The sequence below is a fragment of the Alosa pseudoharengus genome, unplaced genomic scaffold (assembly GCF_046254945.1).
Source record: "Alosa pseudoharengus isolate Yale_2024_CS ecotype anadromous, Long Island Sound unplaced genomic scaffold, YU_APseudo_1.1 YU_APseudo_1.1_scf_11, whole genome shotgun sequence".
In the NCBI taxonomy this organism is placed as follows: Eukaryota; Metazoa; Chordata; class Actinopteri; order Clupeiformes; family Clupeidae; genus Alosa; species Alosa pseudoharengus.
The window spans coordinates 4,738,984-4,755,168 of NW_027468576.1; the positions used below are offsets into that span (position 1 = coordinate 4,738,984).

General features: G+C 39.9%; 1 protein-coding gene across 1 annotated transcript in view; it reads right to left on the reverse strand.

Moving 5' to 3' along the window:
- Window positions 1–16,153, reverse strand: part of ubxn6 (UBX domain protein 6) — a 39,623-nt gene extending 23,470 nt beyond the window's left edge. The window contains exons 1-5 of the mRNA XM_076277787.1: window positions 15,958–16,153; window positions 6,621–6,778; window positions 6,463–6,512; window positions 6,231–6,359; window positions 363–460 (exon numbers count right to left, since the gene is read on the reverse strand). Coding sequence (XP_076133902.1) covers window positions 363–460; window positions 6,231–6,359; window positions 6,463–6,512; window positions 6,621–6,778; window positions 15,958–16,040 — 518 coding nt within the window. The 5' untranslated portion in view covers window positions 16,041–16,153. The remainder of the gene's footprint in view (window positions 1–362; window positions 461–6,230; window positions 6,360–6,462; window positions 6,513–6,620; window positions 6,779–15,957) is intronic.
- Window positions 16,154–16,185: the final 32 nt, after the last annotated feature.

The following is a 16,185-nucleotide window of genomic DNA, read 5'->3' on the forward strand; positions in this document are numbered from 1 at the left end:
ATATGGTTATTCCAGAAATTCCATGACCTGTGAGAACCCTGTATCTCACATTTCACATCCATTCACATCCAAGCAAATGAATTCAAGAGATATGCAAATAACAGATAGACAAACATACAGCCAATTGTTCCTTGCTTTATAGATAGACAATGTGACTGGACACATACACACTAATGGATGGATGTATAAAATACCCTTGTGCGGTAATTTTCTTCCAGCTCCAGTTTAAATCTTTTATAAAGACTTTGAAATTGTTCATTGTCCATCTGTGGTAGGTTTACATTTCATGTCTTACAATATAACTGCTCCAGACATGCTCAATATAACAAAACTCTGGAGGCTTTATCTCAGTCTGTTCTTACTTGCTCACGATATCCACTGCTGCTTTAACTTTTTCCTGGTCTTTGTTGAACGTGTGAATCATCATGATGGAAGCTTCAACTGGATCCTCGGCAAATGTCTGTGGAGACAGAATTTACAACAGTTTCACATATCTGCATGACTACTAGGGATGCAACGGTACAGTGTGCCCACAGTTCAGTATGCATCACAGTTTTTGGGCCACAATAACTGTGCGGTTTAATTATTTTAATAAAAAAATTAGGGCTGTTAAAATAACTGATTAATTTCGATTAATTAATTTGAGAAAAAATAACTGGTTAAAAAAAATAATGCAGATTAATCGATTCCGTATAACCTTTGACCCCGAGCCGTTCTAGTTAGTAACCATTACTGTAAAATGAAGGAGAGAGAAGAAAATGTGCTGCCTAGATCATTGATTCGAACATTTACTTTTAAAAAACGGCCTGATGGTGTTGACAAAAATAAAGTGTGTTATTAAAATAAAGTCCTCTGCAATGTCTGCAGCAAGGAATTTGCATATCACCGGAGTTTGTCAACGCTAAAGTCGCACATCAATGGAAATAAATAGTGTTGACATTGAGGAGAGTGTTCATTTATTTTCATTGTGTCCCCTAGGTTATATCTGTGGCCTGAAATGCCTTATATGTGAAAAAAACTTCTTCCCGAAGCACTTTTGAATTTATTTCCTCAGCATATTAGGTCATATCATAGATTATTATGGCCATTATTTGAACAGTGAAAATAATAATAAAAGAGTTTTTGAACTTTAATGTCACTAATGCTGATTATTCAATGATTCATTTGAATTTGAATATTTAAAATACTTTCTCAGCAAAAATTATATATGCGATTAATTTAGATTAATTAATCACAGAGTATGTAATTAATTACATTAATTTTTTTAATCGATTGACAGCCCTAAAAAAAATATAACCCACAAATTTAAACAATTAACTATATTTTGCCTATAGAAAAAAATGGCAGTGTGATTGACTAGGCCTAGTTTTTAACTATAGGGTAGTTTTCAATTGCTTTTGTACAACTATCAGTGGAGAGAGCTTAGGTGTCAATTTATTTAAAATTTCTCTCACTGTGATGTTTCGTAGAACAAAAGTTATGTTGCTGTTTAAGTGTGTGGAGGGGACATTATCACCGACATTATTGAATATATCTGACTGACATCACAATTTTTTTTCCATCACGACTAAATCCTAAGGCAGTAACCAAATACACTGCCGAATGTGACTCTCCCCATCATGACAGTCTAAAGTGCATCGTCACTAGTCAAAAGCTTATTCAAATTTAGTAGGATGTCCAGTCCACATTGTAGACAAGTGCTATTTCAAAAAAAAGTCCTTGTATATGGGTCTAGAGGCATTTCTTAGTAAAAGTTGGGAACAGGACTTTTTATCATAATTAACATGTGCTGAATCCAACTAACCCTGTTCCCAAGCAGAATTTTGAGTTTTTGACCATCTAATTAGCATAAACAAAATGGCTGCCAAAATGGCGATTTTGGGCACTTTCTTCGGATGGGCATCATTATACCATGTAAATAAATTAATATTGTTCACATCTGTGCATCTCAGAAATCTCCCGTGGGCAATAAATAAAAAGTAAAGGCTATGAAAAATATATATATAAAAAAAAAAAAAATGTATTATGCTAATTAACCTTATTATCACCTACGGTCCTCTGGCAAAGAGTGTGGCCTGACTTCATTGGTAAACATCTTCTTCGTGGTGGGTGGACACATGTTTGGAGTTTAAAATCATTGGAGTTCCTTTGAACTAATCACGAACAACCGTTAACTAACAAGCTAGCATCATATCCTTGATTCCAAATGGGAAAGATGGCCAGCAGTCACATGTTTCAATTGATTAGATTATCTTAGACTCAACTTCATTATCATTGTGCAGAGTACTGAAAATATATAAGTGTATAGCAGTATGAACAATATAACTATCAGTAGAATATCGCTATGTTTAAGTGTAATAAAGTGTGTACATTTATAAATATAAATAGAATACTATGTGTGGGATAGGGGCAAAATGTTCGCCTCCTTGTTGTCCCTGTGAAGGTTGCCATCGACATGAACACCTCAACAGGCACAGGCAAGGAGGCACCGGGGGGGGGGGGGGGGGGGGTGGGTGGGGGGGTGTGAGGAACCAGTGATGCGTTGAGCAGTTTTCACCATCCTCTGCCGTCCTTTCCAGTCAGAGGCAGAGCAGTTGCCATATCATACTGTGACAGTTGGTGAGGATGCTCTCAATGGTGCAGCGGTAGAGGTTTAGAAGTTCACCAGGATCTGAGGAGAGAGGTTGTGTTCTTTAGTCTCTTCAGGAAGAAGAGATGCTGGTGAGCCTTCTTGATCAAGGTAGAGGTGTTGAGGGTCCAAGAGAGGTCCACAGAGATGTGGGCACCCAGAAACATGAACTGGTGACATGCTTTGTGTGCTAGCTTTTGACTTCCTGAAGTCCACAATGAGGTCGTCCTCTTGGTGTTGAGAGCCAGGTTGTTGTCGGTGCTCCGCGATGTTAGGTGCTGGACCTTCTCCCTGCAGGCTGCCTCATTATTGTTGCTGATGAGAGCAATCACCGTAGTGTTGTCTGCAAACTTGACAATGGTGTTCGAGCCGTGTACAGGTATGCAGTTGTAGGTGAAGAGGAATTTTAGGATAATTGCTCATGCATTCATCATGTCTGTGGCCCCTCAACTAAAGTAGTGAATAATAGCATGTGTTTAGAGAACTCCAAAGTTATGTTCAAATCAGAATTTGAGCACTGATGACCACATTTTTGGCAGAAAAATACATCATGGTTAATACATCATAATTTATAATGATGTGCCCATCGTACCTAATACTTTAGTAATGTGTTCATGTATGAGGTCACAAATGACAAACTATGAACTCAGTAAATTCCTGATGATTAATTAGATATTAATGAATGAAGTAATACATAAATTAATTCATGTACCCTTACCGTAAAGTGTTACCGAAATGGGTAAAGGACTGTGTAACTTACTCTGAGACTACATACATTACCAACCTAATTCGCTTCAATTATGTAAAATGTAATGTAAATCAGGTTTTATGGCCAAGTATACTTGGGTATACAAGGAATGTGGTCTCTGCATGTATCCCATCCGTGAATTAGTGAACACACAGGTCACACATTGAAGCACTCATTAACCTGGAGCAGTGAGCTGCCTTGCTACAGTGATGCCTGGGGAGCAATGAGGGGTTAGGTGCCTTGCTCAAGGGCACTTCAGCCGTGGATGTGGGCATGGAAGACTAGTGCTCAACCTTTCCACCACCCACATATTTCCTACTGGTCGGGGATCGAACCGGCAACCCTTTGGTTTCAAGCCCTAAGACCTAACCAGTAGGCCACAATTTTAAACTTTACATTTCATCACTACACATCTTTCTTGACCCTCAAAAAACCATAAGTCTCATTCGTCAAATACCGTGTGCTTGCTCAGTTATAACATTTTAACAATTACATTTTTCAAAGGTTTTTTCAGTTAATTAACATAGGCATAATACTAGATTTGTTTTCTTTTTTTCACAGCCTGTATCCTTGATCTATTGGCCAAGGGAGATTTCTGTGAACAATATGAATTAATTTACATGGTATAATGACATCCGCCCAATGAAAGTGCCCAAAATCGCCATTTTGGCAACCATTTTGTTTATGCAAATTAGATGGTCATAAACTCAAAATTCAGCTTGGGAACAGGTCTAGTTGGATTCAGCACACCTTAATTATGTTAAAAAGTCCTGTTCCCAACTTTTACTAAAAAAATGCCTCTAGGAAGCACATATCTCAAAAATATCACCTGTCTATTGGAAGTGTTTTCGTTATCAAACGTCGAGCGCATGGTGCAACAAGGTGTTCCTAGGTTTCTTAATCAGTCATGGGTGTGTTTGGGGCGTAACATCATTTAAACCAATGAGAATGACATTTGTCATTCCCTTTAATGGTGGTGTCAGTTAACAACAAAGGCAGTTATACGCAGTAAGTTACTTTCACCGTACAGTTATTGACTGACAATGGGTTACCATAGAAAACATAGGCTGGAAAAAGCAACACTTAGCCTAATATTTTTCGAATGACTGAATAAAACAACGTTTTAACAACGTTGCTTATATCTCGTGATAGTGCGTCTTCAGCTGTGCTCTCGCCTAATCACTTTTAACCATCATTACCAATTTGCAAATGCATTGTGAGATTTATTTTTTCTAATTCTTTATTCTAATTATGTTTCCCATTGTAGCCTAATCGTGTAATTTAATTTAATTTCAGTTCATGGAGGATAGAAGGATGGTGCGTTGTGCACCCGCCAATATGACTGTTGACAATCGCTCTTAAAATAACATATAAACAACTCTCGATAAACTTCTGACCAGGTTTCTCTTGGTCAGTGGCGTAATGCGTTTTAGGTGGTGTACAATAGCAATTTTTAGACAATGCGCTAGGCCACTCCCTAGGTTGTTAATTACCACACCCATGGGCGCATTGTTTAAAATAGACGTGCAAAAAAAACAAAAAACTTTGCGCCGGGTGGAAAACGAGTTTGACGTCATGCGCCAAGGTGCAAAATAGGGGCCTCCAGCTTTTATTATTAGACTACCTGGGAGATATTAAGCGTATGTGTATTGCCAGATTACAAATGGTACAAAATGCAGCTGCTAGATTATTAACAGGCATTAACATTATTAATAGATTATAACTTTTATTTTAATAGCAAATTGTTGTTGACAGTGAGAGACTGGCTTGTTTTCTCTAAGAAGTGGGCTTTTGTGCACTAGGCTACTAGCAATGGATATGGCTGGGCGATAGCAATAAACAACATCGTGTTAGAGGCGTCCACTCCAGTTGACTGCATTAGCAAAGTAATGCTAGTGGGCTGTATGCCTACTTCGTTTGTTTAAACTTTACCGTCTTTAGATTGTAACAAAATCCTAAATGTTCCCTCATAGTGGATATAAAACACGACAGCGCCTCTTCAAAGTTTGTTTTTTGTCTTGCTCATTCACGTAGGGCAGTCAGCTGTCCTGATTATTTTTTTCTCTCTCAAACTCATTTGCATACAGAGCGCATCAACCTATTGGCCCTTTGGTACATGAGTAGGGAATGATAGCTTGCAGAGGTGCCAGGGCCCATCCACTGGTTTTCTGGAGGTGTTCTTTGAATGTCTGCGCAATGTAGCCTAGAAATCTAGACGCACCCTAGCGGCGGCAAATTAATTTGCTCAGCTTGTACGTCTAGTATCGAACCATAGGAATTTCTATTGGCTTAACACCGTGGATGACGGCCAATCACAGCGCTCTATTTCGTTAGAGAGTCTTAAGGCGGGCTTAACAGGATAACGACATCCTGCGACGGTGAACAACAAGGAAGGTGGCTATGGCAAACGAAGAGCGGTTGTTTGAATCGGCGTTGGCGTCAACTTTGGAGGAGTTGGACTTGTGCTTTTCTTTGAAAGTAGATCAACACAATGCACTTAAGTCATTCCTTTCGAAGAAGGATGTATTTGCCGTTTTGCCGCCCCTTGGATTAAGCGAGGTGAATGATTCGATGCCAGACTATACATGTCAATGATATAGGATGGCCCGCCAGGCTATGCGCAATGATTACAATTTTGCAAATTATAAATGACATATGTACGGACTTGTGAATTGAACCGTGGGGGACGTTCGGTTAAATAATGTGCTGTGTACCGTTGCATCCCTAATGACTACAGTGAATCACATTAAAAACAGCAAAGCTTAACGATATCCAAAATCAGAAAAGAAATTATGTTACTGTAAAGAATGAAAATTAAGTAATGCTGTTCTTCTTCATTACTTTCGTACATACCATGAGAATAGCTTCTTTAATGCAATGTTCTCTTTCACTCTTGGTTAACTTGGATCCAGTGAGAGGGCATATGAAATAAATCCCAGAAACAGACAAACTACCAGAATCTTTCACTGGAACATTGCAACTCTAGTGGGGGAAAAAACAAATACATTATTGTACATCATATTACCTTTGAATGGTTATATAAAGTTTATTTTACCATATCATACTTTTAAAATGTTTTGCTTGCCTCATTAGCAGCTGCTGTAGCTGCAGCCTCCGCTTCTAACTCTCGTTTGACTGAAAGAGATGTTTGCAGAGAGTTAAGATGTTATATCATTGAGATGTTATCACAGGTTTAGAAGTTTTATAATTAGCATGCAATGATAATTGCCCCTGGAATCTTACCCTGATTTCGGATAGCATCTTGCGATGTATGGACTTTTGGCCGCTGCTGTTGTTCTATTCTTGCAAGTGCTGCAGCACCAGCTCTCTGTGCACCCTCTGTCGGCGTGACATGATGTGGTTGTTTTTTGGCACTGCTCTGCATCACTTGAGGTTTGGTGCTACCAAGAGGATTTAATTTAATTTGATTTCATTTATTATACAGGAAGGAATTAAACATAATATTAGAGTTACAGTTAAACATGCCTAAGTGGTTTACAGCAGGTTCCTGTTCTGCAGGACATAAAAGGGAAAAAGCATATCACAATACAAAAACAGAACAAAAGACGACAAGGATGGGACTGGATAAGGATGATCACAACATACATCAACAGTAGCGGTCATGACTAAAATGGAAGATGATGATACTCGTCTTAAAGAGGAAAAACTTAAAGGAACCGTATGTAAGAAATGTATTTCAATTAATCATAAAATGGCCCTGATATGTCACTAGACATTAAGAAATCATGTTCATTTCAAATACTTATTACTGACAACAGTAGTCCGGTAAGGATATTGTCATTTAAAAAGTGAAGTTGCAGCCCTCAACTGATGTTAATGTTGTGTTTTGTCATGTCATGTTGTGTTTTGCCCTGATGCACCACCCTCCACCTATCTACTAATCACGAAGTCAGTAGTGTTTCAGCATTCGGGTTGGCAACCTCGAGTCAGGTGGAGGGGGAGGGGATACACCGCTCTACAGTAATTTGAAAGTGATTGCAGTACCAGTTTTGGCCACAGTCTTACATATGGTTCCTTTAAAGTGGCTAAACTCCTAAAATGTGTTCCTGATCTGGAGTCTTACTCAAGAAGGTGGAATTTGAAGCTCTACAGCATTCACGAAAGCCAGAACAAAGTTGTTAAGTTGAGAAAGTTGTAAAGCTGCGCCAGATCATCCTCCTGAAGGCAAAGGTTTACCCTGTTGAGGCTGTTGACATTGCATATTGCCTCGGGAAGCCACCACAGAACAACACTAAACAAAGTGCCTTCATCATTCGGTTCTGTATGAGGTCCTACAGGGATGCCCTTTGGAAGGCTGCAAAAATCACCAATTCTTTTGTGATAACAAGCTACATTTAGCTGAAGATCCGTCACAGCCGGTCAAGGAGGCCAGAGTGAAGTTTTGGTCAATAATAAAGCAAGAAAGAAGTGAGGAAAAGTCTGCTTTAGTGATGCACCGATATTGAAATTCTGGGCCGATACCGATATTTAAAATTTCACTTTGGCCGATACCGATATTTTTATTGACATTTTTTTGATACACCTTTGCTGGCAAAAAAGTATTCTAAATACATTTTGTATTTTTTCAACAAGAAAATTAGAAGAGAGAGCAGGGCTTAAAATGTATTTTTCAAAATGGGGGGAATTCCCATAATGAAGGCTAGATGTCTTTATAGATGGCGGAGTCTCTAACGGCATCACCGCCGGCCATCTTGTCACAGGCAAGCTATCTGGTGGGCTCTGTGGTACCAGATGTAAGGTGAGTGATCTGCACAAACACAAATACTCCTATCTCGCTGAAATCTTGACAGATTTACGGTTTGGTATCTTACAAACGTTATTAACGTAGCTATAATCTGGATGCATGAACATTTTTAAGTTATAATTTTTCATAAGTATGCAGTGTCATAACTACATCTATGACATTTATAATAAACCAAACCGTTTGAAAATCGGTAGAAAATTTAGCAAGTTATGGTTATTTATAAAGTATGCACCATTGAAACACAATGTTATGAGTTAGCGAGCTGACTGTGGCAAGATGGCCGCGAAGTGTGGACGTCGACCTCCATTGGCCAGCCGCGCGGACGAGACATCTAGCCTTTATTATATATTCCCCCCTTAGGTTCTTCATGTACGGGGGATTTACACAATTTGAGGGGGAGGGGGGCGTCATCAGTGATGTCATCGTCATCAGTGATGTCATCGTCATCAGTAATATTGAATATACTGTAGTGTGATCATTCACACCAGTGGCCATCCTAGATTCTGCTTGATTCTCTCTACACACAAACACACACGGAAAATGATGCCTTGTGTCATATGTTTCTATTTCATATATTTTGAAAATCATATAAAGTGAATATAGTTAATAATGTATAGTATTTCATAATCTGCATAATTACTAGTACCATAATATTTAGCAATTTGAATACTTCATAGGGTCATTCCACGTCAATTCAACCAGGGCCCACGCACTTTGGTCTCAAAAAATTCTGAAAAAATTACCAGATGTAACTATGTTATCCGGTAGACACATTGTAAAATTACTCTTATGGAAGATCAATACTTTCCAAGATACAGCCAGTTTTACAGGGGGAGAGGGGTGTCGATTTTGTTCGGCCTCTTTTTTTTGTCAAAGTTCACAAGCCCACAGCGCAAGAACTAAACCATGTAGGAGGCTCAAATTTTGCATTTTCGTTTCGCTTAGCTCTGCCTAGCTTCACTCACATCCATCTGGGACCTTTTCCATTGAGAGTGATTTCTGCAGCAGATTTTATGGTAAAGCCAATCAGGACGCAGGGCGGGAGTTTCATAGATGTGACATAGCGTAGAAGCGACTGTGAGACTGTTATCAGCGTCACGGGTTGGCTTTGATGTGAGTGGTTGAAGTAGCACGTCAATAGATGACGGACAAGTGGCTTATTCAATCATATGCAAGCATTTTTTGATTAGGCCCAGCCTTCTGAAGCAACACTCCAATGGATTGCTCCCAGATGGATGAGTGGAGCTAGGCGGAACGAAATTCATCTGGCGAGAGTCAGGTTACTGTTTAGGCCTTCAGAAGACATATTTGCACTCGATATAGGCTCTTGATTTATTTTCCTTACTGAGATAAGTAGAAACACTGTCACAAAAAACAATGAACAGAAAATAAATCCCTTCAGGGTCTGAACAGCAGACCTCACAAGTCTGAAAAATAATTTTGGTTATCATTTTCAGAGCACCCAAACAGCTTGTGGGAATATACAAAGATTTTTTTAATATGTTTTTCTTTATTCTCCATGATCCCTTCTTTTTAAAAACACCAATTTGACTTGTCTTATGCAGAGTTACCACAGTGCCACCTGTGGTTGTATAGAGTAACCTGTGGTAGCTCTATACAAAACATATTGATCTCAATGGTGCATTTTGCCAATGTTCAGGGTGGAAAGTGAAAAAGAAAGATTTGCATAAGACAAGTCAAATTGGTGTTTTTAAAAAGAAAGGATCATGGAGAATAAAGAAAAAAATATAAAAAAAACTCTTTGCATATTCCCACAAGGTGTCTGCTGTTCAGACCCTGAAGGAATTTATTTTCTGTTCACTGTTTTTTGTGAGAGTGTTTCTACTTATCTCAGTAAGGAAAATAAATCAAGAGCCTATGTTGAGTAAAAATATGTCTTCTGAAGGCCTAAACAAAGCCCAGCCAAATACTCCAATAAAATTTGTATCAACTTTGAGGGACAGCTATGACCATGTAGGATTATCCAGACCAAACGTGACGATTTTGCTACATACTATTCCTATTTATGTACCAGCATGCAAAATTTGAGCCTCCTACATGGTTTAGTTTTTGCGCTGTGGGCTTGTGAACTTTGACAAAAAAAAGAGGCCGAACAAAATCGACACCCCCCTCCCCCTGTAAAACTGGCTGTATCTTGGAAAGTATTGATCATACATAAAAGTAATGTGTGTCTCCTGGGTAACATAGGTACACCTGGTAATTTTTTCAGAATTTTTTGAGACGTGGGCCCTGGTTGAATTGACGTAGAATGACCCCATATGTAAGGGATAACATATAGAACGCCGGTCATTATCGGGAAATAGGTCCCGACAGGGCGAACCGGACCCCGACGCGCAGCGGAGGGTAGTGATGGCAGTCTGACACTGAAACTTCGATACGTGCTTCAAACCATTAACTACAATTCCATTTGAACCACTGCTCCGAAGGTTGATTTGGTACGGAAAAATCACGTGACATATCACGTCCGAAGCTCCGAAGAAACTGCTTCATTCTCTGAATGAATCACCTGAGTGGTTCGCAGTGCCACTGCCTCGCGAACCAATCGTGCTGCTACTGCAACGGGCAGGGCCTCGTTTCTAGTCTGAATTATAGCGCGCTCAAAGCATAAACACTTTAGGCTAATGCACAACATTGCGTTTGGTTCATAGCCTCTACTGTGACAAGCATAGTTTGTTCGTATTGATTTATTTGTATTACAATGTAAGAGAGACGTGGAAAAACTTTATTCTGATCGCTCCTGATCAATGTTTATTTGTAAAAAGAATGATATTCCATTCTTATTCATGTGCACTATGTATGTGTGGGGGTGGGGTGGTTAGGTGCTTGCACTAGATTTATTTCACTAGTAAAGCTTCCTGTCCACTATCTAGCCGGGATAATTTAGATGCAGTCTTGGCTTTTCACCAGGAGAGGTAGCTGTTACTGAAGCTTCGAGTAATTAACCCATTTTCGAATCAACTGTTCAGTGGTTCAGTGCTTCACCAAAGCTTCATTTCCGCCCATCACTAGCGGAGGGGTCTAGTCCCGACCTGAAGGGACCTATTTCTCGATAATGACCGGCGTTCTAGGCCTATACATTATCCCGCTTATTTACACATTAGATTAACGTCATCAGACAGGTAGTAAAGTGTATGCGGGAATCTCTCGCATTATAATGGCTAGAGTTGCAGGACTTGATATTGAGGTCCGCTCTAGAATCTTTGCTATTAGCTCGCGTAGTCCGCTGGAAGACAACTGCAATGAACTTAATGATAGTGCAGGCTCCCGCGATATTTCATGGTGACACCAATGGTAACAACTGGATGAAGTTGTACAGTATATTTCTAAGCAGTATGCATTGCGTTTAACCCTGCATGCATCACTTTTAGTCTATGATCACATCAAGTCAGATCTGCATCATGTCGAATGAGCCTAATATCAAACATGTTTAATATTGGTCTTACGTCGAGACTAGAAAAAGACCGACTCGGACTGACCGCTAAGATTGGCAACACTAAACAATCTAGAAGGCTGACGGGAGCGTGCCGGTGTTGTGTGCCTTCTGGTTTCTCCACCTACTGGTTTCCTTGCGCGTGCATGCGCTGCAGCAGTTGTCAGACATTCACAAACAAGTTGTTTTTAGGTGGTTTGAAGTCACTTTTCATATACGCCATGAGCGCTCGGCTACATTACAGCCACTCGGACAAAAGACGTAAAAAAATATATGTTTTGAAAACTAGCATTAAACTGGATTCGATACCGCAAAAGCAATACATGCACGACTCTCTCCAGCCTGATTCCCTACTCCTTGAGCCAACTAATACCTGGACAGGGCTGCCAACTTTTCAAAAAACCTTGGAGTGAGATTTGGTGGGGCCAACCAAAATTTTGCTGCATACATTTTTGTTTGGCTCATTCAGCATTATACCGTACAGTAAAAAAAACGTACATCAGTGGTTCTCAGGTGTAGGGACCAGGCATGGACGGATTATGTGCTATCGGGCCCCTGGGCCCAGATGTATTAAGGGCTCCCCACTAATTGTCGCATATGTGGAAGGGGGGTTTGGGGGTACTCCCCCAGACATTTTTGAATTTGTTTAATGTGATTTCCTGTATTCTGGTGCATTTTGGGGATGGGCAATACTAAATTCAATCAGATTCATAGCCTACATCCTGATGTGTTGATATTGAGGCAATGATATCATGCAAAGGCTTGGGCTTCAGGGCCCCCTGACACCTTGGGCCCCTGGGTCTGGGCCCGGAAGGCCCATGCAGTAATCCATCCCTGGGACCAGGGTCCCACATGAACATTGGTATCAAAGGGATCTAGCCTACTTGAGGCATTGTGAAAGTGGATGGGACATTTCAGCGGGGGGTATGGGGGTCCTCCCCCAGAATTTTTTTTTTGGACTAGATGCAATTTCCTCAATTCTGGTACATTTTAACAGGTTATTTACATACTTCTATATAACAAAATAAAGCCAGCCTACGAAATTAATAAAAAGTAAATCATGCATAATTTAAAAATAACTCAATAGGCTACTTGGCTACGCAATAAGGTTTCCATTACAGCACCGCGGACGTTCAATGAACGCATGAAAGCGGATGGTTTGTTTAAAATCCCGACACTCTTTCAACTACATGGAACGCAACAGTGATCATCAAATACCTTCCCAGATTTCAGTGCCCATCAGTCCCAACATTTAACAATATAATCAAACAGTCCAAAAGTAAATTAAATATCAAACTAAACCGAAAATGTCATGCTTTTGAAGGCCTACCAGTATGCCGCTCCAAGAAATGCATGTCTCAAAATAAAACTCGCATAAGAAATAAAGGGCTGTCTCGAATACAATCCTGCCCCTAAAGGCCTGTACTTTGTCTTAAGACCCCGGCCATAATTTGAGGATTTACAGTATCTAAGTAGACAAACTGGCTTCAGATATCCAACAGAGTGAATAGAGATTGTGCAGTCTTAGCTGTGGTTAGTAACGTGATGCTGTTAATGGGGAGTTTTACATAGCCTAGCGTAAACCTATAGGTTATTATTTATTTGGCGTACCTATAAGGCTTTTTACCTTATCAAAAGTGATCTCTTCAACACTGCGGGGGATTTGGCACTTGTCACTGTGTGTGTGTGACAGAAGCAGAATGGGAGAATGCGTGTAACAAAAAAAAAAAAAAAGTTTATGAGCGATTTACGCGCAAATGGGAGAATCCAATGAAAATGACAATGAAGCACTAAACAGATGCTGAAAACAGCACTGGTATTTCGCACGGCAAAAGTGTGTGTGTGTGTGTGGGGGGGGGGGTCCAAACTAACAATTTTAAAAAGCTATTTTGCACTTCAGAATTATAACCATGCACACACAGGTGGAATAGTTATGGTGATATTGCAATAAGTTCACAACATATGCTACATTTCACAGTTCAGAAATGTTCAAAAATGTGTGTACATTTCAGCACTCCATGAAATTATGCAGAAGTGGTCACCTGTGTTATTCAGCTAGTTTATTTAAGATAATATATTGGTCATTGTAATGGCCATAGCCTACATGCTATTCCTTTTTCAGGATGTACCCATATCTGCATGATGTGAATGTTTGCATATGGCTTATGTCAGGCTTTATATCAATATTTGTGTCTCGTTATTTTCTTCATATTTTTGCATTAATGTCACAAGGAAGCATGCCAATATATATTCATTTATCTGTAATGGGATTGGCTGGAACCTGACAATATAAGAACCATGATAGTGGGATAATCTATGGCTGAGCAATTTACAAAAATGTATGTAGGCCTACTGACAAATAGTTTACATTAGAATACATTATAATTTCGCCCCAATGAGGCTATGTAGAAATGTGTTGCAATTTCAAAACCGAATTACTCAGGGACCACTTATTGCACAGAGGCATGCTTTATATCCTCGTATTCGGTAGGTTTGCTGTTTATTGTGAAATAGGGTTTTCCAGGGTTAGTGAAATATTAAACCGAGAGTAATGGGTAAATGCAAATATGATTAGCCTAAATTGCACGTCGGTTCAATGTTAATTCTCTCGCGAACCATTTATCACAGCAACTTGTCGCCAATATCATTGGAAAGCTTAGATTCCGCACGTTCACGTGATGTGTGATATCATGTATAGGTTTAGTTTAGTTGAACCTCATCTGCCAGGTATTTGACCTACCAGGTTGACACTTCAGCGTGAAAAATACTCAATAATACTCAAAGCATACCTGAAGCCGGGGAAATGCGGGGGGGATGCGCCTGGGATGGCTTCTGAAGTAGCATCGCAAATGAGAGAAAATTTAGAAAATTCCACAGACAGGGGGTGCTCTTGAACCCTCTCACCGTCTCTGAAAGCATAACCGTGGCTCAACAGGTAGCCTAGATCTATAGATAGGCTAAACTCATTTTTCAGGCATCGGGGTTGACACTTCAGCTAGCGTGAGAAATCGGGGGTGTGGCGTGTGAGCGTGTGAAACTAATCAAATGCGTGTGTCTCACGGCCAGTGCGTGAGAGTTGGCACCTATGCCTGGATGTTACGCGATACAATTAACTATTGCAGGCTACCATTAATTAAGAACGTAGGCAACACCCAGGTAACATGTTGTCCAGGCTATCTGAAACAAGTGGTTGCCCTTCATCTAAAACAACTGGTTACCTTAGGCTGCTACGGCCGTCAGTGCACTGTGCACAGTATGCTACTCTTTGTGGTTGATCAAATAAAAATAAATTGGTGATGACGTTATTGTAGGTCTAGTAGTAGTAGTAGTAGTCTAGTAGACCTAAATTCTTAGAAATTAAATGGTACGACAGAAGAAACGATCTACATTTTAGCGCACCAGACCGCGATGTCTTCAAGGGTTGAATGAAGGGAGTTTGCAAAAATTAGCGTATTTTTCAAGTCAATAAACATTCTTACAAATGTCTTTGTCAGGGAACATTTGACTTTTCAAAACCATAGGCCTGATAGTCGCTCAGACAAGGAGATCAAGGCAATACCATTTGTGTCACCTAATGCAAGACAAAATGTTGCTTGTGTGGTTAATTAATAGGTGATTGATGACGGTTTTCAGCGAATTGGAGTGGCTCAAAGAGATAATGCGCTGAATAGGTCGGTTTGGTTCATAGGTGTGCGTATTTATTGCAGGTTCGAATCCATTTTAATGCTATAAAGTGCAAAATGATAGCCTTTATTTTACATGTATTTTGTACGAGTGATTGTAGTGTAATGATAATGGGATAGATATGAAATGCGACTTCAAATCCGCCGAAAACAACTTGTCTGCGAATGTTTGACAACTCCTGCAGCTGTGGTGAGCAACGCGAGCACGCGCAAGGAAACCAGTAGGTGGGAAAAACCAGAAGGCACACAACACCGGTCGCGACGACTCCAGTCAAACTCCCATTATTTCATTCCGACTTTGGAAATGTAGTCGCCGACTGTGAAATCGCTCGAAAATCATTTGGTGTACTGAAAAGCTAACCTCCGCAGTTGTACGGGAAACGTTGGTTAACCATGGCCTGTTAAATCATAATCGTTCAGCGAAAGAGCAACGTAAACAGTGATGAGGAGTAGCCGACATAGCAAGCTAACATCTTCTAATTATTTCAACGTTAAGGTGGTAGACTTTACTCAATTAATTGCAACATGCAGATTCATTGGCTCTACGCTACTTCACACCTCTGAGGAGACATTATTGAACCGTAAAATAGTGACGTTATCAGCATTTTCAGTGCCATTTTGCGTAACGAAAATAAATATCCAACTGGTCAATGTTATGAATGCACTTCCCACTGACGTTACCTGGCGTCTTCGGTGAGTTTCTTTCCAGGTCCCGCTGATTTAAATTTAACATCTCTCTTGATATCATCAAAAAACTTTTTCATGGTGAATGTCAGTTGTAAGTTCAGCGTCTAGTTTAATCTCAGGAATGTCAGATAGGATAAGAAGGACCAAGGTCTAGCCCACTATAATCTTTTTCTTCTTCTACGACTACTTCTTCTTCTTCCTCTGTTGGCTGTTAGGAATTTG